The 24,160-nt window shown below is 48.2% G+C and overlaps 1 protein-coding gene across 4 annotated transcripts in view; it reads left to right on the top strand.

Annotated features, from left to right (window-relative positions):
- sept9a (septin 9a) overlaps window positions 1–24,160 on the top strand; it is a 77,131-nt gene that overhangs the window by 10,796 nt on the left and 42,175 nt on the right. The window contains exons 1-2 of one of the 4 annotated variants that reach the window (XM_031570835.2): window positions 817–991; window positions 17,931–18,626. In XM_031570835.2, the coding sequence (XP_031426695.2) occupies window positions 859–991; window positions 17,931–18,626 (829 nt within the window). In that variant the 5' untranslated portion in view covers window positions 817–858. Of the gene's footprint in view, window positions 1–816; window positions 992–8,061; window positions 8,466–17,274; window positions 17,423–17,930; window positions 18,627–24,160 lie in introns of those variants that run through there. The other 3 variants (XM_031570820.2, XM_031570829.2, XM_031570815.2) reach the window with 3 other exon arrangements.

Below are 24,160 nucleotides of genomic sequence, written 5' to 3' on the forward strand. Positions count from 1 at the left end.
TGTGTGTGTGTGTGCACATATCTCTGTGTGTGTGTGTGTGTGTGTGTGTGCACATATCTGTGTGTGTGTGTGTGTGTGTGTGCACATATCTGTGTGTGTGTGTGTGCTTTTTCCAGACGCTCTTTGACACCTGGGTGTGTTATGGGTTCTTTTCCGAGTCACGTAGTCGCCAACAGGCCCTTGACCCTGAGAGAAGTGCGAGGGCCGTGCCAAAGTTTCACACTCACCTTCGTCTACCTAACAAAGAGGCAGCCTGTTGATCCCTAGCTCAGCTCAGCTCAGCTCAGCTCAGCCCAGCTCAGCTCAATGTTTTCTCTGGTGGAAAGAAAAACGTCTCCAAAATACATAGAAATGGTTAGAAGTCGCAATTCTATCCAGGAAGTGAGTCTCTCTGAAAATGTCTCCAAATGAGCCTGATTTGACTGTGGGATGCCTCGGGTGGCGTAAGGCAAGCATGGAGCATAGGGCTGGCCCCTGTCCACAGAGCAGAGGACTATTTTGGGCTTAGGAGTCCATCACATGGCCTCCCATTTCAGACACACAAAGCTGCCTCAGTGTCATAGAAAGCATAAGGAAGAGAGAGGGAACGAGACAGGGAGAGAGAGAGAGAGAGAGAGAGAGAGAGAGAGAGAGAGAGAGATGAACAAAGAAAAAAGGTAACAAAAGTAACATATGATTAACACATGGGTATGTTGAAATGTTGGCTTCAGTTATTAACTCAACACACTGAAGGAATTAATCCAAGGAGAAGGAGATAGAGAGAGGGCAAAGGGACGAGAGAGAGAGAGAGAGGGAGGGACAGAAGGAGTGAGAGACAAGGAGAAGGAGGGAGGAAGGAACAAGAGAGGGAGGGATAGAATGAAGGAGAGAGAAGGAGGGGGAGAGGGAGAAAGGGGAAGTCCCAAAAAAAAGCCAGCAAGGAGAAAGAGTCAGAGGCTGCATGTGGCCGTGGAGGGTGTGATCTGGATTATGGAGGGGGACAGAATTGCAGGTAAGTTGCCGGCAGTCGGCCAACTTTATGCTCCCTTTCTTCTCCGGTGCGAAGGGGAAAAGAGTCCGAGGACTTTTCTCTGGGCTCCTGTTTCTCCTCCTCCATTTTTTCTTTTTTTCCCCTCTTCCCCGGCATTTTTCCACAGTCATCTTTTAGGCTAGCCGAGCTGCCTGTGTTCTCCCCAGTGAGGAGATTTATGTTTCCTTCCACCGTAGCCGTAGCCGTAGCCGCCGGCCTCAGGGCTCCAGGGCTATCTGCCCAGGAGAAGGGAGCAAGCCCAAGGAGAGAATGGCTAAAACAGAAGCCTGACTCTTTGGTCTCAACACAGCCGTACAAGCTCCCGGATTCTTCCAGCTATTTCTGTGCACATGTGTGTGCACGCGTGTGTGTGTGTGTGTGTGTGTCTGTCTGTCTGTCTGTCGGCCTTCCTGTGTGTGTGTTTGTCCATGTTTTCTCAACTGATATTTGTCTGTTTTGCCTTGAGCAGACTGAGCTGTGCAGCCTGTGGGTTATTTGCATAGTACTACTTTTCTCCCCTGTGGATTGAGTGCTGCCAGTACTTGGTGAGGTTGTCTTTTCCACTGGCAGAGGAGAGGGATTTTTCCGCAGACTTTCACACTGAGAAGGAATAACTCCACAGCCATGGCTCTGACGGTGCTGATGTAGCTTGACTGATGGATGGATGGATGGATGGATGTCTTTAGATCACTGATTCAGCTGATGCCGAATGCTTGCCCGTTGTGCGTGGTGGTTTGGTGGCGTGTGGTGCAATGCGCTGATTGTGACTGCGCCCTTGTCTTTTATTAGCGTCAGCCAAACTTGTGAAAGCCATCCCAGCAGGCTTTGCCCAGGTAATGATGGGCATAGGGCTCAAGGCTCCATGGCTTCACACATTCCGTGTGTATCTGTTTGGATGTGGGTGTGGAAACATTGACACCAGCCAATACTTACACTTACACACACACACTCTTTCTCTCTCTCTCTCTCTCTCTCTATCTCTCATTCATTGCATTCATTGTGCATTCACTGGGGACTTTAATGGTTTCTGCAGAATTAGCAGGATGCTGCAGATTGTATTAAGGAGTGAAGGAGAGAGGAAGAGGAAGAAGAATCGAGAGGAGAAAGAGAAGATGAGGGGGGAAAGAAACTGTGAGGTCCCAGCCACAGCAACAGCAAAGCACATTACCAGCTGTCGCCCGTAACCGCGGCGATGCTGTCCATCCATCCAGCAGTCACAGTAGTTAATGACGCACAGTCCATGGAGTAATTTTACATGGTTGTCAAATTCTCTCTGACTATGCGTGTGTGTTTGTGTGTGTGTGTGTGTGTGTGTGTGTGTGTGTGTGTGTGTGTGTGTGTGTGTGTGTGTGTGTGCTAATACATGCTGATACAATGTAGTCATACTGTAGACACCATGATTTAGCTCTCCTCCATGGCCAGTGCGAGCACACTTACAACACACCACTGTTCCACAAGGATCACATCTGGCTGGCCCACATGTGTATATCAGTACCTCTAGTCTCTTGTCTGGTGACACCCGCAGAGCACCACACAGCATAGCACAGCATAACACAGCATAGCACAGCATAGCCTAGCATAGCGTGGCATAGCATAGCATAGCAGCACAACACGGCACAGCATAGCACAGCATAGTGTGTGTGTGTGCGCATGTTTTCCCCTTCATCTGATGTATATTGATAGCAGTCACATGTGGTCACTCTGGGAGCTCAACACCAGCAGCGGCACCACTGGCAGCCCGTGTGAAATTTGTCACATTCACCAGAGCGAGAGAGACCTGATAACCGCCTGCCCCACCGCATGCATTTACAGTAAACAACCCTCAGACTTCCCCATACTGCCTCCAGCCAGCCACAGTGTATGGCTTAACTGGGACAGCACTCTCATGTGCTGCTCAGGTGCTCCTCTAGGGGGCGGTCTTACCATGTGCACGTTTGTTTCGCCACCCTTAGGCATACTAATATGTCTTTGTGAAGGTTAGAGTTAAAAGGGGGCTTTGTCATACAGCAGGCCAGTGTTCAGTGAGGTCTTCTTCCCTGTTAGGATGCCTGAAGTGGGGGGAAGGTTAGCAGCTCAGGGCTATCCCACTGGGCCTCCTCACATTTCAGTGCTAACACAGGATTTTTCTACCGCTCTACCACACTACAGTATATGTCTTTGAGTGTGTGTGTGTGTGTGTGTGTGTGTGTGTGTGTGTGTGTGTGTGTGTGTGTGTGTGTGTGAGAGAGAGAGGTAGAGAGAGATTATTATTGGAGAAGTAGCTGGTAACGCAACTTCTTGCCCATGCACACGTCATGTTTTGGCAAGGTTTCCATGGAAACCTACAGAGAAAGAACAGTGCAGTCAGCTTGCTTATGGCTTCGGGACAAGTGACAAATGCTAAGATAACGGTAAGGGGTAAAGTTAAACTTGAGACAAACAGAGGTTAACACCCTAAACCCAGTGTGCTACAGTCAGTCACAACAAAGCCTGAAACTGAACACTGGACCTGGTGCTGTTGCACTGGAGCAAATGTTTCTAATGACTTAAAAGAATCTGCTGTCCCACTTTCTTTCAGCTCGCATTGTTAATCTCAGCTGTGAGCACAGCTGCGTGGTGTGCGCTTTCTTATGTGGTGTGTGTCTGTGAGTGTATGTGTGTGTGCGATAGAGAGAGAGAGAGAGAGAGTATGCAGTCTGTGTACGTGTGTGTGTGTGTGTGTGTGTGTGTGTGTGTGTCTGTGTGTGTGTGTCTCAAGTCTTCAACACCTCAAGCACTAGAACCACTTGTCAGCATGCACAGGTCAGCGCTCGTGACCTCTGTGAGACTCAGGGCAGTGAGAAAGGTGCTGTTGCAGTGTGCAGCTGGCTGGCCTCGGACCGCATGCAGAGCCTGTCTAGTGTGTCCCACCAGACTGAGGCTGGAGTGACAAGAGCGCAGGAAAAACTGTTTGCATGAATTCAGCTCAGACTTTTTCCCTCTGCTGTTGTGCAGTCTATGTAGAGAAATAAAAGTACGTGTGTGTATGTAAGTATGTGCTGGAATGTTTGTGTGTGTGTGTGTGTGTGTGTTCGTAAGACATTATATATGACTTAGCTCACTGGCCAGCTCCAGATAGGAAGGCCTCTATTTTCCTGGTTGCCATGGTAACAGGCCAGGCCAGCTCAAAGCATGCAGTGACACAGGGGTGAAGAGTGAGTTTTGCTCTGGCTTGACAAATGAAAGGTTGAAGCAAGGAGAAGAAGAGAGAGAGAGTGTGTGTGTGTGTGTGTGTCTTCGCATGTGAGTACAAGTGTGTTGCATGGACTTGTATCTAGTGTGCTCAAACCAGCAGTGTGTGCTTGTGCTGAGATGTGTTGCTGTTAACTGCAGCTGTCTAGACTTTCACCCACCTTCCATCTACCACCACTTCATCATGCATACGCCTGTATAGAAAACCAGCCTGTCTGTCACGGTTCCTGTCTGTCAGTCACTGGGTTAAAAGCCAGTGCAGTGTCAGGACAAGGTTCTTGTGGTTCCGATATCTCTCAGCTCAGAGAGATTATTCCAGATGTTATGCTGAGCTTGTTAACTGGCCCGAGGAGACAGAACCAACTCCCAGTCTGAAGCCAGTATCCTGTGGAGGGAATGTACGCAGCTGGAGAGCGAGGGAGAGAGAATGACAAGGACAGAGAGAGAGAGAGAGAGAGAGAATGGGGTAGGGAGCGAAAGAGAGAACAGGAGAAAGAAATAGAAGTAGAGTAGGTATGGTTGAGTGGTGCAGAGTTTTGGACAGCAGTCATAACTGGGACAGAATATATCAGTTGATCATTTACCGGAGTCGTTCTGAGAATGCCACTGTGCCACTTCTCCTCCACCAAAGCTCATCGCTGTGGAGGAAGTGTAATTGTGGTATGCTGTGGAGGAACAGCAACCACCCCCACACACCACATCACTCAACAGAGATGACCAGATTAGGTTTATTATACGATAAGCTAAACCAGTTTCCAAAGTGAAAGTCTGAAATTAAATTGTTAAGGAGGCTTTGAAGTGCCTGTGAAAGCCATCAGGAGGTCACTGGTCTACCTAGTCAGGAGAGGGTGCGTGTGGATCGGCAGTAACACCAGTAAAACCACCAGCCTTTGTTTGCGTTCCAAACTCTGGGCTTGTGGAAAATGTCTACAGTACACTAGTATATCACAACCCTCATGGACAAGCACAGTGCTCTGCAGATGACCTCAAAGACCCCCAGAGTTCTCTCAAACTCTCAAAGTTCAAGTATGTCCTCAAGGGTGTTTTAGGGCATACTGTTTGTTTCACATTTACAAGACAGTGCTAGAGTAAGATGATTGTTGTGTGGACTGTCTGATCCTGTCACTTGTTTTGACTGGGTCTATGTCTTGATATTAAACCATGACATCTTGTTGTGGTTAACACAGACACAGCCATTGACTAATATGTCATAATTAGAAAGTGACCAGATGGGAGGCATTTCATTTTTTTCTACACACTCATACGCAGAGAGGATGTTGACTAATACCTTCCATGTGTTTGAGTTGGAATTTCCACAAAATGCGTTACCCCAACTCCCTTTCCAAATTTTCAACAAGGATACTATCTACCATAATAAATAGACTTTAAATGAAGAATGTATTTATGAATGAATATTTAATAGAGAAATAAGACAATTGTGTATTATGCAAAGTAAAGTACACTACTTAACCACTTCCTTTTGGTAATGTTGTGTAAGTGGCCATTCAGTGTCTCTCGGTACCTTTAGTCTTGGCATGTCCTGTAGGTTATGTTGTTTCCATCTGAGGGTTGGATGATGGCGCCCTTCCCTACATGGTTGTCCAGCACCACCTGCTGAAGCGTAGATGTAATACAGCAACACTGTTCTGCCCTGTAGCCTTAGGTAGTCGCACTCTTAACACTGGTCATGTCAGAGAGGGCAGGGGTCACACACGACCGTCTGTGCTGCCTTAAGCAAGCCTTTTGAAGAAGTGAAGGGTGAGTTATTGGTCGATGTAAATGCAGCGGGGCAGGTTGGGTGGGGTGGGGTGAGGTGGAGCAGGTTGGGGTGGGTGGGGTGGGTTGGGATGAGGTGGGGTGAGGGGGATGTCTCCAGGAGGCGCTCTGGGAGGCCTGAGGAATCTGAGCGTCTGGAGGTCCTGAAAGAGTGACGCAGAGCAGGGAGCAGGGAGTCCGCTCAGGGAGCAGGGAGCAGGGAGTCCGCTCAGGGAGGCTCCACATGCCCTCCCCACTATGCACTATCTCCCATCAAAGACACACACACAACGCTGTCCCTCCTCTGGACCCAAACACCTGAAGACTACTTGGGTGGTCCTGGAAGCTGGTAGCTTTTCTATTTGTGTTACTGACAGCGGAGTGATAACTTATTGTAGATAATGATGCTGTCCAGTTCTTCCAAATCCCACACAGATGAATTTTCACCAGTAACAGCTCCTCTGATGAAAGAATAAGAATAGAAAAACCATTAATGTGGTTGGTAAAACACAGCATAGCAGAACCCGAGGAGCCACATTGTACACTCTTGAAACACTCTAAAAGGTAGATCCAGGTCTTTACAAGACTGAGGGGGTCACTCAGCTTGTCCAGTGGTGTGGGTTGACCCGGCCGTAACGGAGAGAGAGAGAGAGCAGATCTGGCCCAGACCTGGCATTGATCCAAGGGTCGGTTTCTTTGACCTTCGACCTTTCGAAAGTCAGTTTCTCTATGGAATGACAGGCACAAGAACATGTTTCTTTTTTGTGAGGAATCTACTGGTGGCATAGATTTAGATAAATCAATACTCTGGTCGGCAATATGTTTTTCGACCTGCAACACCTTGAAATATATGTATTCAGTATATATACACCTTATACACGGATTGTCGATGACACTCAACTGCTTAATCTCTATGGTCTACAATATTGTCTATATTTCCACTCTTGTCTTGATTTGACACTTAAACATAGTTTGTGACTCCAGCACAAAGCCCCACCACTCTCGTGTGGACCTTCCGGTGCCCTCTCATCTCATCCCTGTATTATAGTGACACCTGGTGGCCAGAAATTCCGAACCCTTCACAAAAGCAGCGCTGAGACATTAGATATGTGGCACGTCACAGATGCAGCATTCTGTGTTTGATGGGGTGTGGAACAGCTCAGCAGTGCTGTGGGGATTCATGGTGCCAGGGCTGTGTCCACCCCAATGCCCGTCTTTAGCTCTGATACGTGTGGGTTGCCCTGGGTGAGAGTGGGCTGGCAGGCTGGTATGAGAGCCAGCACCGTGAGCCAAAGCCTACGTCTGCTTCATGTACATGACTGGCATTGGACCTATAAGGATATACAAGAACTGTTCTTCCAGCAGTTTGATCTTACAGTGGCCTGGCTGTCAGTGAGCACTGAGGAGGATGATTTGCGGTTGCCCTCTGGGGCTAGCGGACCGGCCAGAGCTCCCTGGTGCCTGGTCCTGACCCCTCACCTCTCCCCATCTCTCTGGGCTGGGCAGGGTCACCGGTGGCCTGGGGCCGGACGTGTCCGGTGCCCTGCCTGAAACCAGGAAGTCAGTGGGGAAGTCTCCTGTGTGTGAGAATGGTATGAAAATAGGATGAAAAAGTGGAGTTTCCTCTCCGTGCCCGGGGAAGTGACAGCTCAGTGTGCATACACACACACGCACATACACACATACACACATACACACATACGCACGTGCATACAGTTTAAATAGCCATGCGAGGACACATTCACAACGTGTGTAGTGCAGTGCGTATGAACCAAGCGTGCACTGACACACACACACTCAAACACACACACACAAAAACACACATTTACACAAATACACAAATATTTGTCAATTGGCAAACAAGTCTAAAATGATGAAGAGGTAAATGTGTGTGTGTGTGTGTGTGTGTGTGTATACTGTATGTGGAGAGAGGCAAACAGTGTGGAAAAGAAGGTGTGTTGCTGCCTCAAAGTTTTCACAGGGTGAGACCCTTCTGGAGTGTGTGCAAGACAGCAAAACGGAGAAAGAGGGAGGAGAGAGAGACGAAGTGAGAGAGAGAGAGAGAGAGAGAGGGAGGAAGGGAGGGAGGGAGGGAGGGAGGAAGAGAGAGTTAGTGTGAGCTGGAGAGAGCCGGGGTGGGGGGTTGTCATCGCCCTTTCATTCGGAGCTCGCTTGCAGCCGGAGCGTTCGGGGGAAGCCAGGAAAAGTCAGTTGGTCCTTTAAGAAAGTCCTGGGCTTGCGTCGGTGCACGGACAGCTACTCCTTTTCTTTTCCTTTTTTTCCATCCCCACTTTGCCTCCTAATTTGGGATTTGTTTGAAAGCCAACGAGAGGGAGAGGAAGAAAGACAGAGAGAGAGAGAGAGAGAGAGAGCGTCTGAAAGAGAGTTTCGCCTCGGTTGGGAAAGGGATTTCTATTCCCCAAATATTACCACAAAATGTCTGATTCCACTGTCAATGCACACTTGGAGGGGATCATATCAGACTTTGAAGGTTAGTCTTTTTCCCTCACTTTTGTCTGCTTCTCACACAGTTCTGATCCATGGTGCGTTTGAAGCTGCCGCTTCACCCGGCTGCTCCTGTCTAAACCCCGCTGCCACGAGGGCTGTGAGGAACCGCTCTGAAGTTCTTCATTTCGCTCCCCAGGGTTCTTCTGAGGTTCTGCCCCATCATGAAGGCTGACTGACTTAGCACTCTGCTTAGTGTGCTGCGTTAGCTGTTAGCTCCATGGCTGTTATGTGTCCTGCTGGGAGACTGTCCTCTCTCTCACCAGGGGCTTCCATTACTGATGACTGTTTTCAGTGTCATTATGTAGGAAACTGGTATTTTTGAATGGGTTTGATTTGGTGCGTTTGAGAGAGAGAGAAAGAGAGAACCAGATGTGTTAAGTGTGCGGTAATAGCTATAATCTAGTTGTTGTTTTGTTGTTGTTGTTGTTTATTTATGTTGAAGCAGAGCACACTGAGAGTGAATAATGGGATACCCCCCTGCTGTATAATTCAGTGTAGAACTTCATGTGGATCTTTCTCAAATGGGCAAGTAAACAGAAACAGGTCGTTTTGTTGACCATGTCTGTAGGGTTAACACCTGGCTTCCCTACTTTATCCTTTTCTGCTTTTTCACGCTTTCTCTGTCTCTGTCTTTATGCCCCATCCGCCCCTTCTGCCTTGCAGACTACCCCCTCTTTTTATCTTAGTGCTCCTGGCATTGATTTGCTCTGTCATCCCTTTCCTCCATTCCTCCTCCTCCTCCTCCCTCTCTTCTCTCAGCACCTTTCCCATCCCCACACTGCTCCAGCTGTGAGAGGCCATGACAGACAGGGACACACCCACATGCACACACACACACACACACACACACACACACACACACACACTCAAACACACACACACACACGCACACACACACACACACATGCACACACACACCCACACCCACACACACACACACCCCCCCCCCACACACACACACACACACACACAAGTACACACATACACTCGCACACACATATCTATACTCACACACACACACACACACACACACAAACAAGTACACACAAACACATGCACACGCATATCTGTGCACACACGCACACAAACAAGTACACATATACACACCCACTCACACAGAGAGACAGACACACACATGCACATTAACAAATACTCAGACACATACACATATAGGTACATAGCACACGCATATGCAGATACAGACACACACACAAACAATGACCCACATACACATATATGCACACATGCACACACATATGCAGATAAACACATACAGTCACAAACACAGATATACTATGCCTAATGTATCAGACAATCACAGCCATTTTTACACTCACTCTGGTAACTGTACAAAGGTGTAATCTTATTAAGTTATCTTATTTGACTTCCTGTAACCCCCACCCCTCATGCCCAAGACACACACACATAAATACTCACACAAGACAAATCTGCACTTGTCCAGCAATGTCTCTGTCAACACCAGTTCACTTGTGGTATGCACTCCAATCTGCTGGCCTATCACACAGGGCACATGCCTTATACTGGAGCAGCCAAATGTGTGTGTGTGTGTGTGTGTGTAAGTGGGAGTGTGTGTGTGTGTCTGTGTGTCTGTTTGCACATGTGTCTCCAACAGAAGCATGGAGTGTGTTGACTGAATGACAGGGAGGGCAGGGAGGTCTGGTCTCACACAGAGAGGGAGACAGAAGCAGAGAGAGTGTACATATGTGTGAGGGTGTGTGTGTGTGGAGAGTGTACGTATGTGTGAGGGTGTGTGTGTGCGTGTAGGGGGGTTGACCTCCTAGTCCCCTCTCAGCCTGAAGTGAAACAGGTTCTGGGGTGCACCTCTCTCCCTCTCTCTCTCTCTCTCTCTCCCATGACCTGGTCCTGCACTCTGACTTCTCTCTCTATGGAGCCCCTGACCAGCCAGGCTCCCTGGCCTTACCCTGGAGGTCTTCATTGCTGTGCTGCGCTCTGGTCTGATCTGCTGTGCTGTTGGCCACTGCCTCTGTGTCTGCGTCGGGCCCTGTGACACTCCAGCCAGGCCGGGAGGAAATTCCACACAAATTCTGTGGGGTGGCAAAAAATGCAGAGGTTATAGACACAGACAGAGAGTGTTTTCTTGCGCTATGGCCTTGCCTCGGCCTCCCTGAAGGGAGTGTTTGTGAGAGTGTGTTTGACTCTTTCCTGCTCTCTGCCTCTCTTTCTCTCTCTATGCCCCGTCTCCACGGCGGCCATCAGCTGACCTCCTCTCACGGTCAGGGAGAGAATCCAGAAGCACAGGACTTAAAAAAAACAAAAACATATCTGTTGTCATTCTGGAAAGACGGGAGGAGAGTGGATGCCGGTGGGATGGTTTCTTGTCCAGTGAGTGATGCCACTTGATGTTTTTTTATGGTGGGGGGTTGGGGGGGTTGTAAACCTAAAGTATTTGTGTGTGTGATGCTAAATGAGTCTCCGCAATTGTAGGCTTCCGTGATTTAGACCAAAGTGGCGGTCTTCATGAAGTTCATGGACACATGAGAGCCATTACGGCTCCGTGCTTATTCCACCGCGCGCAGGTAGTGGGCATGAGCGCCCCGGCTCTTTGAACGAGCCTCCCGTCCCCTCGGCCGAGTTAATCCTTGGATTATATGTTATTTTGACACAGCAGCCGCAGATGGTTGCAAGGCTCATAAACCAAAGCGTGTCTCTCAATTAGACCAGTCAACACAGGCTATATAAGGACCTTCTATGCAGGCCTCACCACAGAGGCAGAGGAATGACTGCTGAGGAGACTTTGATGCCTAAACAGATGAGGGAAGAAAAAACTCTCAAAGGAAATGAAGGCCGTTTAAAATGTCATTACTCCACTTCAGAGGAGGACTGGACAACTGTAAAGAGAGCCAATTCTTGCACTTGGGTAGCTGTTTATATAAGCACAGTAAAAGCACAATGGAGGCTGTCTGGGGAGATACTTAGCATTGGTGTTTATTTAGATCACCAAACGTTTCCACCTGTGGTTTTCGCGCGTCTCGCCATTGCAAGACACCCTGATAATCTGATAACCACAAGGTCTGTCACCTTCATTATGAGTCACAAGCTGCCTCTCTAGCTACCGACCACCTCAGGGTGGGTTTTGTCACCTCAGTTGTGTCTCGTACTCCTGAGACCATGAGCAGAAGGACATAACAGAGCTTTGTTTCCACACGCCGCCATTGCCCTGTGGAAGGGCTATATTCTCTCTCTCTCTCTCATTCCTTCCTACTCCATCTGGATGTGTAAAGTGAAACCCCACACTCGTGCTTAGTCAAGGCCCCTGAGCTCCTGCCAGACGTTCATGCGAGGCCGGTGTGGGAGGGGAAGCAACAAAAGACTCTATCTCTCTCTTTCTCTCTCTCTCTCTCATGCACGTTTTCTCTCTCGCTCTCTCTATCATGCTGCAACTCAGTGGACCTCTCTTTTGTCTCTGACCCCAGAGTGGGCCGCTGACGCAGACACGGGCAGAGTTTGTTGTTTATCACCTCGGGCCCCCCCGCAGTGAATCACGCCGAGGCCACAAAGTGACGCGCTCGGTGCCGTTTGACCAAACCATGCAGTTAGCGTAGCTCCGCCGCGAATGGTGACTGAACACATGATACGTCCTCAGGCACAAGATGTGGAGACCAGCAGGTCTTGTGACTGACCCACTTAGACCTTCCCACCATGGAGCACAGAGAGAGAAGGAGCCCTGTGAAACTGTCTGGCGTGATAAACACGCTTCTCATGCCTGGAGAAGTTTCGGAAGAAGCGGTAGTTTCAGAGCCCTGAGATGATGGCTCAAGTGCTAAATCCACAGAGAGCTCTATCACTGCATTAAAGCCATGTGATATTTCACAGCAACGTGGTCTGGGGAATGTGAGGGATATGTTTGAGAAACAGAACCTACAGGCTGAAATGAGAGAGAGAGAGAGAGAGAGAGGGAGAGAGAGAGAGACAGGGAGAGAGAGACAGAGAGAGAGAGAAAATGGGGAAGGGGTGAAGCTGGTACAGGGAATACTGATAGCAACTGTTTTGGGAATAGAAGAAAGAAAGCTTTTTGCGGGTCATTATGCTAATGCTTTCAACAGCTGTGTTGTGAGCTGTAGTATCTTGCTATAGCAAGAGATAGCTTTGAAGGCCTGATAACGCTGAGATTGCTGTCCTTGGTTCATCTATATCAACACACAATACAATTACACACATACACACAGAGAAACACAAATGTGCTCACACACACACAGTGTGTGTGTGTGTGTGCGTGTCCGCGTGTGTGTGTGAGTGTGTTTACCTTGCTCTCCCAGCTGTGGGTGCTGTGTAGTGCTCCAGTCTGTTCATTGGACCCCAGTTCTCTAAGATGTTTCCTACCAGAGCTTGGCTCTCACGGAGGAAACTCAGCTTGTGCAAACAGATAATCATGTCCAACTCCTTTAGACCTGTGGACCAGCTCAGTACCCAGCTGCCAGACTGTGCAAGTCTATGCTGAGCAGAACAAGGCTCCCCTTTGTTTGAGGAGTAGGAAATCTACATCAATACTATAAATGCAATACCGTCTTTATTAGGGTGGATGGACAACATGGACAATGCACCTCTTGCTCTCAGATAGATTTAATGCGACAGATATTGCGCTGATATGCATTGATGCATGGAGAAAATCTATACACTAGCTGCATCGTTGTCTAGGTTGTCTGTCTGTACACACATAGTTCACATTTATCAGACCCTGAACACTTGCAAAGTGGCACTGCCCATTAAAATGCAAGACATATACTGTACCTGTTCAGAAGGAGGACGTTAGTTGTGATGTTGATGAGCTGCTGTGACAAGACCGAATAAGACTTATTTTGTCTACTATAAAATAGTTTGTATGATGTTTTTTATATGGAACACTTTGAAATGCTATTATGGTAATGCAATGTACTGTAAAACACCTTGTTACAGTACTGTTACAACCCTCTGCACCATAAATGGCTTAGCATGTGTGTTCAGTACTGAAATACATTTCAGTTTGCTGTAATTAACCGTTTTTCAGGCTAACTGTTTTGTATTCTTTCTAGCGCTGAAAATGAAAAAGTCACACTCTGTGTGTAACATAGTGTTTTGTTGTACTGTATTTGTGGACATGCAGTCTATTGTAACCGGTTTTGTCAGATTTCTCTATGAAGTATTGAGAAGGGATTATTGAGTTTTGAATGCAGTGTTCCATTTAGCAAGAGATTCATTGTGTATTTTATGAATGCGGTTTTATGAATTGTTTGTAGAGTTTTGAAAAAATGAGACCCAGTTTCAGAAGATAGTTGTAGGCAGGTTTGACATGTGGGTCCACTAACCTCTCTATGACTGCCCACAGTGAAGCCCACTAAGCCTGTATGCAGAAGGCCACAGAGCCCCACACTCAATCCGCCATGGGCAGCCCACTAGGACCCCCTTTGAGTTTGTCAAGTAGACCAATTAAGGTCCTGTCCCGGCCCTGTGTGGGCAGGACATAATATTTGCAGTGGTAAACAGTCCCACGAAGTGTTCATGAGAAAAGGAGTATCAGTGTGGGTTTTCCACAGGGTATACCATAGTGGACTTTACTGACGGACAGCACTTCATGGGTCCCAAGGTGTGGGGTGCTTTACTTTCCCACAGGGACCCAACATTTACTAAATCAAGTGCAAAATACAGGTGCCTTCTTAATGTGAGATCCATAGAAATTAGTACACTCTGTTTGTAACTATGGATGTGACTGGACTTCTACAATAATTCAGAGAGTAAAAGCATGAATATAATAAGTTTGTAGTTTACCTGCACACTACTTACAACGCTGCCTTAAACGCAGTGAAGGCACATTTTTTTCTTTGTTAAATACAGCCATTGAGATTGGGTTAATATTTGTTCTTTACTGACCCAGATCTGCTGGATAAATCAAAAGCAGTGTGGATTTATTGTGGCTCAGTCAGTCAGCCAGTCTGGCTTTTGAGTCTGACAGACACGCCTGGAGCCCTCATCAGACGGCTCTCACCACAGCCCGAATGGCAAGCAAACTCATGGCTCTCTTTCCCCTCTCCCCTCACTGTCTGTCTGTCTGTCTGTCTGTCTCTCTCTCTTATAGATCATTTTCTCTCTACAAATCTCTTTCTCGCTCTCACTCACAGATATATCTGCTCACTCTATCTATCTATCTATCTAACCCCCTCTCTCCCTCTCTATCCCACACACAGATACACAGGATTTTTTCTCTCTTTCTTCTAGTAGGCTCTGGCAGCTTTCTTGATTTATCTGTGGTGCAGGAGCTCACCTCAGGAGGCTGCCACTATGCCTCATATGGTTGGCTTTGGGGCCAGGAGATTAGGAGATAAGCCATGACTACAACATCCATATAGTGTCTGCAGCGCTGCACACCCCCTCAGCACCAGCCTGTCTGTCTGTCATGTCACCGGGCCATGCGGGGCCAGAGACTGTGTTTGACAGAGAGTGGTAAACAGTAGACCCAAGGACTGTGTTTGACAGAGAGTGGTAAACAGTAGACCCAAGGACTGCAGGGCACAATAAAAAATGACCACTTCCTGTCGTCAACGACAGCTGCACTCCTTTTGAATCACAATGTTACCCTTTGATTTACCATATCCTAATTTAATCAGAAATATGCTGACCGGATTCTAAAAGTAAACAGTGACGCACAAAGGGAGAGTTGTGTTGCTGTTTAGATGTCAGTGGTCAGCATCAGATGAGGCAGCGTTCCCACTCCTCCCGTCAGCGCACGCGGTATTTTTCCGCTGAGGTCTAACACAGCGCTGGGGACTGGAGAAAACAAGGACGGACTTGGTCCACGAATGTGGAACCAGAACCAGGATGGAAAGTACAGTATCTGGCTGGGCCCAGTGAGAGAGAGAGAGAGAGAGAGAGAGAGAGCTGTATTTGTGCTGCTGTTGTTACTGTTATCTGTGGCCACTGGTAAGATCAGACACAGCACATGTGCCTTCGTGGAAGTATGAAGGGCATGCACACACAAGCACAGCCTTTTACAAACACACACACGCCCTCCTTCAGAGGGATTCCATATTAAGCCAACGGCACGACTGCCAGCGTTGCGACGGTACTGCACAGTTGCCCTCAGACGAGAGCAAATGACTGGTGTTAAGATGTGATGGTTAAAGCTGTGGTTGAACTGGCAAGAAATCTGGGTTTAGCATCCAAATGGAGTGTCTCCAAAGTTAGAGAGACTGAGAATGAATTTAGTCATTTAGGTCATTTTCAAGTTGCGCACAGCCAGGGCTGTCTCTATACTCCGCCTCTGTGATGGTGTGTGTGAAGACTGGGCCCCTGATCTGGGGTCAGAACTCACAAACAAGCCCACCCTGGGATACTGGGTTCTCATGACTCTTCCCACAGGAAATGACATCAGTTGGGGGGGGGGTTAAGCCTCTGCTCCCCCCTTTAAAGCCATGAGTCATACACTGGAAAGACCCTGTGAACTTTGGCTCTTGAGAAACTCAACAACAAGTCTTTTAAACGAGCTGACATTGTTTCCTTGTGCGTTTGGTATCACATAACTGATTTGTGACAAATTTCTGTTGATGATGATGTTGCTGAAAGTCAAATTGAAAGTCTGCCATGGTTCTGCTACAGCTTGATACATGGGAGTAACCATTACAACAAGACCACTGGCTTACTTTCAGGAGGCACTTGACCAAGTCCTGTTTTCTGCCTGTGTTTTCATGCAAAGAACCAATATAGGGTCAGTGAGCTCAAGCTTTACCTGCTTTGAAAACTATTGTGACAGGTGTTTCCTCTTGACACATTTGTTACGGGCAAGTGATGCTGGTAAATCTAGGCAAACATATCTGCTTAGAAGATATATCTCTCCAAAGCAAAACAAATACACAGAGAGAGAGAGAGAGAGAGAGAGAGAGAGAGGCTGTGGACTGAACTCTTGCCATGCCTTTTGTACCTCTTATATTGTGAATGAGACAAGATGGCTCCATGCTGAGTCCTCTGGGTCCAGCAGCTCAGACCTTGAGAATGCCAAAGATCCAGTTACCATTAAACACACATGCACTGAAACAAAGCATTCACAACAACCCTGTACATTAAGTTGTATTCATTGGCTCTGCTTATATCCTGGCCTTCGAAATCAGCAGGCAAATAATTCACAAGAAAAATGTTATTAGAATGCGTAAATACTGAGCTTGAAAGTATCTTGCGTGCTCTTTCACCGTGCTTAAGTTCAAGCTGATCTCAGGTATTGTTTGGAAAGGTAAGCCCTGGATCTGGATATTATCAAGGGTAATTTAATGTACAGTGTAACCACTGTGCAAAGGAAAGCATGTAGACGCATCTGGTAACAGCACATCCACACAGCTGCAGTCCATTCTTAATCCTTCTGCTGACCATCTGCCAGTAGTCTCTGGCATGTGCTTTAAGGCCTGCAACATACCAGCAGTGTTTGGCATGGTTCATAGAATATGCAGAGCAGGGGATATCCTGAAATGTCTAATGCAAGTGTGGGATGCTGGGTTGTAAATATGATCCGTTTGGTTGTGCAGGATTCTGATACACGTGAAATACAGTGTTGCCCAAGTTCATGGATTGTATGAACATATAATTTTACACGTACTAGATTACTTCAAAAAGTATGCTGTAGCCTCTTCGACAAAACACGTTTCACCTTTACTGTTTGCTGTGTCATTTATTAGTGATTGGAGGATGCATAATCATTATTATGATCTTAAAATTATAATAGAGAGGGCTAGCGTTGATTTCGCTCTTGGCGGGCCTGCTAGAAAACTAGCTCGTATCAACAATGACTTGGAACAAACCAAGTAGGCCTCTCAAGGCATACCCATGATTCCACTGGGCTTCTCACCGGTTTATAATTGGATTCGTTTTGTGGTGAATTCCTGCAGCAGCCCTGTGTTCTCGCTATGATGTTAACGAAGTACATCAAAAAAGCCAAATCAGGTAAACAGTGCAGTATGCCACGTTCCCTTGTCTCCAGCAGATATTGTACTCCTCGAAATTATAAATATTTAACGGTTTGGAACAAGATTGTTTCAGCGTTCTACTAGCAAGCGTTAATGGAATAAAATAAATAACGCTGCCTGTAGCCTATAGCATTTCAGTCATAACGAGAAGTTAATCTTTGGTACCATTTACAATAACTCCCAACATTATTTGATATAGCAGGTGCCATGTGTAGGCTAACGCCTTCTTGTTGCAAATGTGCATGTTCCAGAACAACTCGAGAGTCAATTCGATTCGAAAAAATATGATTTTTTTCTTTTAAAATTCCAGACGTTGGCGTTGTTGGGAAAATTCTATTGTAATATATTTTGTTTCTATATTTTTGTATTGTGACCCTGACTCAAAGTCACCATCAAGATTGTTCCTGAAAGGAAAGGAGGGAGACTCACGTAGAGGCCATTTCTAATCGCTGTAGCGTTGACCTTGTCCAACTTTTGTGTTGCAGCTCTGAAGAGGTCGTTTGAGGTGGAAGAGGTGGACACCTCCACGCACTCTTCACCCCTCTCCCGTCGGACCCACTCTCTGCGATCCTCCATGACCTCCACTGGCAGCCAGCGATTCCATGACCTGGGCTCCCGCAATTCCGACCACACGTCCAAGCCACCCTCAGACAGCACCAACCAGCGCTCACCAAAAACAAACCTGCGGCGCGTGGAGGTGTCGGGGGGACGCGCCACCGAGCCACTGTCCCGCCGGACGGAGATCTCCATCGACATCTCCTCCAAGCAGGTGGACAGTTCGCCCAGCCCCGGCATCACCCGCTTTGGCCTGAGGAGGCCCGAGGTGCAGGTGCACCGGACCGCCCCAGATGTCGCGCCCCACAGGCGGACGGAGGTCACCCTCAGCCGGCCCCAGAGCCAGGAGCCTCCGGTGGCCCCCAGGAGGGCAGAGCCCCCGTCTCCGGTGTTCGCCTCCCGCATCCCCGAGCCCGGCCAGAGGAGAGTAGAGCCTCCCAGCCCTGTGACTGCTGACGCTCCGTCCAGGCGGATGGACTTGAATGCCAACAGTCCGCTGGAGACGCCTCCACCTCAGCCCAGAGAAGTGGAGACCAGCCTGCCCTCAGCGCCCAGCGAGGTCCCCAGCAATATGGAACACAGGCCCCAGCCAGCTGTGCCTGAGGCCCCCATAGCACCACCTGAGAGTAAGTCTTTGGATCTTCGCATTGTTGCTCTGCTCTTACCCTAAATGAACTTTGAACTTTGTGGGGGGGTTTGGTTGCTCTCAGTGATACTGTATCATCATTCTTACTCTGTATTCTTACCAGAGCTTTCCCACCATATGCTCAAGCTAATTTTGATTCTGATTCTGACTGTGTAATGTCACTCTTCAGCCATCTTATCCTGTACAAAAAAAAGACTGTTATTCTGCGAAAGCCTTTTAACCGTCGCTTCTGCCTAATGATGAGAGTAACAGAGACACTGCGTAGGAAAGTATGTGCTCTTTGCAACTCCAACGGGATGATGTCAGTTTCTCATGAAAGATGACTTTAGGGCAGCGGCACTGAGATTCCTGTCAGGCAGGCTGCCACGGAGAGCCTAATGTAATGCATTCTCTTTAAACGTAATCGGTTGCCTGCAAGGAGAAGGCTGAGGCACTGCACTTAATAACGGCTCGAGTCTTTAGTGTTTTGCCAGGCTGAATGCCATGTCGTTTCGGCTTCAGTCGAGTGTTACTTTAAAGCTGACTATTCAGCTCAAAGTATAGGTTTGCCCTGGCACACTGAAGAACCACAACCACGAGTTTCTCGGGGGGTGCCTTGGTTGGCCAGCCACCTACTGAAGTACTGGTGGGTTTGATTATTGTGGCGAGCAGAACTTTGGCTATTGGAAAGAGATGTTTATTTGGGTATTTATTTAATTTTTCTCAGATTTTTCTTTGTTCTTTCATGCTGTCAGGGTTAGGATTGGACCATGCATTGCATTCATGTTTGGACAACCAAACATTTTGTCTGATGTTGCGATCTGAAGTTTGGACCGATTGGAGTCCAGACTATATTTGGACTTTAAAAGACTTTGGACTTTGCAAAGAAGTTAGAAAGGAGTGTTTTTGTTGACACAGTGGACGGAGAGCTTAATTCTAATTTCTTTATTTATATCTATTTCTTATGGTGTTCTCAGGAGTGTTTGGTTGATGGTGGCCCAGGGCCGTGTTGTGTTCTAGAACACTGACTCATGCCTCACACATACCAGCGCCGCCACGCCTTTTCCTGAGATAGCGGAGTTGGAGTGTGCTCCCAGAGCCCTGAGGGGACAGGACTCATCCTCACCATCCTCCTCCTCCTCCTCAAAGAAGTGTCAGGGGAAAAAAAAGAAAGGAATGAGTTTTGAACTGGAAAAATTGCAAGGAAAGATCATGTTACTAGACTATTTAATATTGTCTCTCCATCTTCTGTCTACCCTCTCCTCCTCATCTCCTCTCCTCCTCATCTCCTCTCCTCCTCTCCTCCTCATCTCCTCCTCATGTCCTCTGCTCCTCATGTCCTCATCTCCTCTCCTCCTCATCTCTCCTCCTCATCTCCTCGGCTCCTCTGCTCCTCATCTCTCCTCCTCATCTCCTCGGCTCCTCTGCTCCTCATCTCCTCTCCTCCTCATGTCCTCTCTTCCTCATCTCCTCTCTTCCTCATCTCCTCTCCTCCTCTCCTCCTCATCTCCTCCTCATGTCCTCTGCTCCTCATGTCCTCATCTCCTCTCCTCCTCATCTCTCCTCCTCATCTCCTCGGCTCCTCTGCTCCTCATCTCCTCTCCTCCTCATGTCCTCTCTTCCTCATCTCCTCTCTTCCTCATCTCCTCTCCTCCTCATCTCCTGTCCTCTGCTCCTCATCTCCTCTCCTCCTCATGTTCTCTGCTCCTCATCTCCTCTCCTCCTCATGTCCTCTGCTCCTCTCCTCCTCATGTCCTCTGATCCTCATCTCCTCTCCTCATCATGTCCTCTGCTCCTCATGTTCTCTCCTCCTCATCTCTCCTCCTCGGCTCCTCTGCTCCTCATCTCCTCTCCTCCTCATGTCCTCTCTTCCTCATCTCCTCTCTTCCTCATCTCCTCTCTTCCTCATCTCCTCTCCTCCTCATGTCCTCTGATCCTCATCTCCTCTCCTCATCATGTCCTCTGCTCCTCATGTTCTCTTCTCATGTCCTCTCCTCCTCTTGGTCTTATCCACAACTCTTCTCTAACTTTCCCTTTCCATTAGTCGGGGAATCGAATTAGTTGGCCTGGCCACTCCATGATAGCACTCTGTTCATGACAGTTTAGCACAGACTAATTAACCAAGCAATTAGTCATTTAACAACGTACTTTTTTCACTTTGAGTGTAGACAAGCATGGCAGGGGTACTTTAATTTAGAAGAGGTGTTAATTGTCTAATTGTGTGGAGTGTTCCTTCCACATCCGCCTGCTTGAGCTGCTCCATTTGGCAACACCTCAGGAGCGTTCTATGGTGGATGTGTCTGATGGTCTCTCGTAGTCCACTCCACACCAGCCCAGCCCAGCTGGTGCCGGTCTTGTAAGGTGCCACATTCCAAATCTGGAGTCCATAAATGTTCCGCTTCATAAAAATAGAAGCCTTCCAGTTCCCAGAGGTCGTGGCACTCCCCTCCGTGCCGGGCAACTCGTTGGCGGGTGGCTGATCAATGGCCGATTCAGTGCTGCCACATGTGTGGCAGTGCCATTAAAAGCCAGTCCTCAGCCAATCAAACGGCTGAGTGACTCTCAGTGGGGGTGGCTGCCCTGCAGTTATACGTGTCTGTTTCGCCCTGTCGTGGGGCCCTGGTGGTCCTAACCGTATCAAAGGCACTCCGTCAAACCCATGATGATGGGGGAAGTGTTGAATTCAAAACAAACCCCAGAGAGAATGATCTCCTTCAGGAAAAGAAGGAAATGTGGTCTTTAAAGCTGGTAAGCTGGTCCAGCAAGCGAGAGGTAATATAAGGACTAGTTTTATGTGTGTGTGTGTGTGTGTGTGTGTGTGTGTGTGTGTGTGTGTGTGTGTGTGTGTGTGTGTGTGTGTGTGTGTGTGTGTGTGTGTGTGTGTGTGTGTTGTTAATGTGAGCGTTTTTCAGCGTGCATGCTGATACATTGTAGGACTCTCATCCAGGGGTTTGCGATGGCTCCTATTTTGCTCTCAGAGAGAGAGAGGGAGAGGACAAAATCCAGACGTGACGGGGGGGAAAACCTTTTCAAGATGTGCTTTTGTGCGCGGCTGCATCTGCCACATTTGGGTTCAATTACCAGGCGCTCGGCTAAAGCCTCCGCAAGGAGGGGGGAACTCAAACCCTACCCCCCAAACCCCACCCCTTCCTGCGCTATCCAAGCCCTCCCTCCCAGCTCGGGGCCGGCCCACACGTATTCCTGTAAACGGGAGCCGGGCCGAGTGAAAGGGGGTGGCCTGGGAGAGCGGGAAAAACTACAGGCAAAGTGGAAAAGCAACTGTGACCCCCATGAGCAGGAGGTTGCGTTACTTTGGACAGTTTTTTTGTAACGTTGCATCGGGAAAGATGAGAAGATATATGAGTATCATAGCTACGCTGCCTGTAACCGTTGCAAAGGGATTTGAATAGGAAACTTTTTTTGTGTTGTTAGGCTCAAGTGTTGAGTTCCACTTTGAGGTGTAATAGAGCATTTGCTGTGGAGGGTGTTGTGCTGTGTTCAACTGAACTCTATTGGCTGAGTTGGGTTATCCAGCACACAGTAGTCTTTGGGGGCATTCCAGAAGGAAGCAAATTGTGTGATTGTGAGCATCACAAAGTTTGCAGTTTTTCTCGGTGACATCATGGAGATTTCTCTCTCTCTCTCTCTCTCCCTCTCTCTCTCTCTCTCTCTCTCTCTCTCTCTCTCTCTCCTTTTCTGTCTATCTCCCGTTCTGGAAGGCTGGTCAGAGGGAGGATGGTATGACGGTGTTGAGAGAGATAAAGAATGATCTGTCCTTCCCAGCCTAAGGGCACTGTGGTTTTACGGAAAGCCCCTCGGCCCACCTTTTGATAGCAGCATGAGGTTCCTAAAAGGTCATGCCACCCTGCAGTAGTGTCACTCCTCAGAAAAAAATCAGAGTGCACCCCCCCCCCCCCCCAACACACACACACACACACACCTTGTTTGAGTTCCTGTTGAGATGGTAAGGAATACTTTACTGTATTTCAGTATCTGAGTGAATAGCAGCTCAGTTAGACTGAGTTTAAAAGAAAATTAGAATAGACCAGAAGCGCAGTGGTTCAAGATTTGTCCTGTGTTAGTCTTATGGGCCTCTGCAGAACTTCAGATGCTTCATCTCTGCCATGGGTGCCCTCTTTGTGGAAGCTGTTAGGACCAGGCAGCAGAGGATATCCTTTGCATTGTCTGTGCGTATGTGAGGACGAGTGAGTGGATTAAAGAGAGAGAGAGAAGGAAAAGCGGAAGAGAGGAACAGAGAAAGAAAGGCAGACTGAGAGAAAGAGATGGTGTTATCGTGTCTGAGTATTCAGTAGCTCCCGGGGGAGTTATCGGCCTGAGGGTGAGCCACTCTGGTCACACTCTCTTTCCCCCTCATATTAACCGTGACCTGTCCCGCTGGGTCCCCTGCGCCACCCTGCGCCACCCTGCCGGTGGGAACGTGCGGGTACATGTCTGAGCACTCCGGGCCTGGAGCCGGCGAGACCCACTCCCCCCTCCTTGGGGACACGCTGTTGCCCTGCAGTTACAGCTACTTATGGTGTTTAGGAGAGGGTGTTTACGAAGAAAAGAGAGGGTGTTTATGCATTCTGCGCTATTTGGTAAGTCTGCAGGGCGATACGAATCTTAATAGACATTATTTAGATGGTCGTTTTTATGTCTGCCCAGAGATTCCCCCCACCCATCACCATCCTGTCATTTGGGCCTTCCGCAGCATTGGTGGAAAAGCTGGACAGGAAATGATCTCACGGTGCTCCGCGTTCGGAGTTCACACGTCTGTGCGAAAACAAAGGCCCTCAAAAGGCTCTCTGAGCCCCATCTGAGACACTTCCACTTAACCTTGCCCTCTTGCCAACTCTTAAACCTTGAGGGTACGCACCTCTCGGGGTTGGATGCCACAGGGCACACCATTTCTACTCAGGATTCACATAAGCTTTAATCCATCTGTAACTGGACCCGCCGTGTCTAAACTCTGTCCACAGGCTTGCTGTCACCATGCTAGAACTATGCTGAGAGCCTGCAGGGAGTGGTCATGTTTGGGGGGTGTCGTGTTTTCATCTTCGAACCTTGAATCTTTTTGATGACTGTGTCTTTTTGACTCTGGGAGCATAATAAACGAAAGGGGGGTCTGACCGTGACGTGATGAACTTGTAGTCAAAGTGCGGAAGCTACCCATACGACGTATCTTCATCATCACAGCACAAGGCCTGCATCTCCAGTGGCCTAACCCTCCTTACTTAAGGCCGACCTTTCCCCCAACCTCAGGAAGCAATCCAGGCTTTTTCCCATGATGCATGAGCCGGAGCTGTCAAGCGAGCACTTCGCCTTATTGGCTGAGTCATCACTAATACTTCCTCTCGCAGGAGAGTGTGTCTGAAGAGGAAGTGCTTATCTGCAGGAGGAGAAGAGATCGTTGAAATAGTTTTAAAATTCTATTACAAGACTCAAGGCTGAGTCACACTGATCAACAGGAGTCTTGAAGAAGTGGTTGTTGAATGCCCAAAAGACATGTTGTTTGGATTATACTGAAGTATGGAA

Source organism: Clupea harengus, chromosome 1 (genome assembly GCF_900700415.2).
Source record: "Clupea harengus chromosome 1, Ch_v2.0.2, whole genome shotgun sequence".
NCBI lineage: Eukaryota > Metazoa > Chordata > Actinopteri > Clupeiformes > Clupeidae > Clupea > Clupea harengus.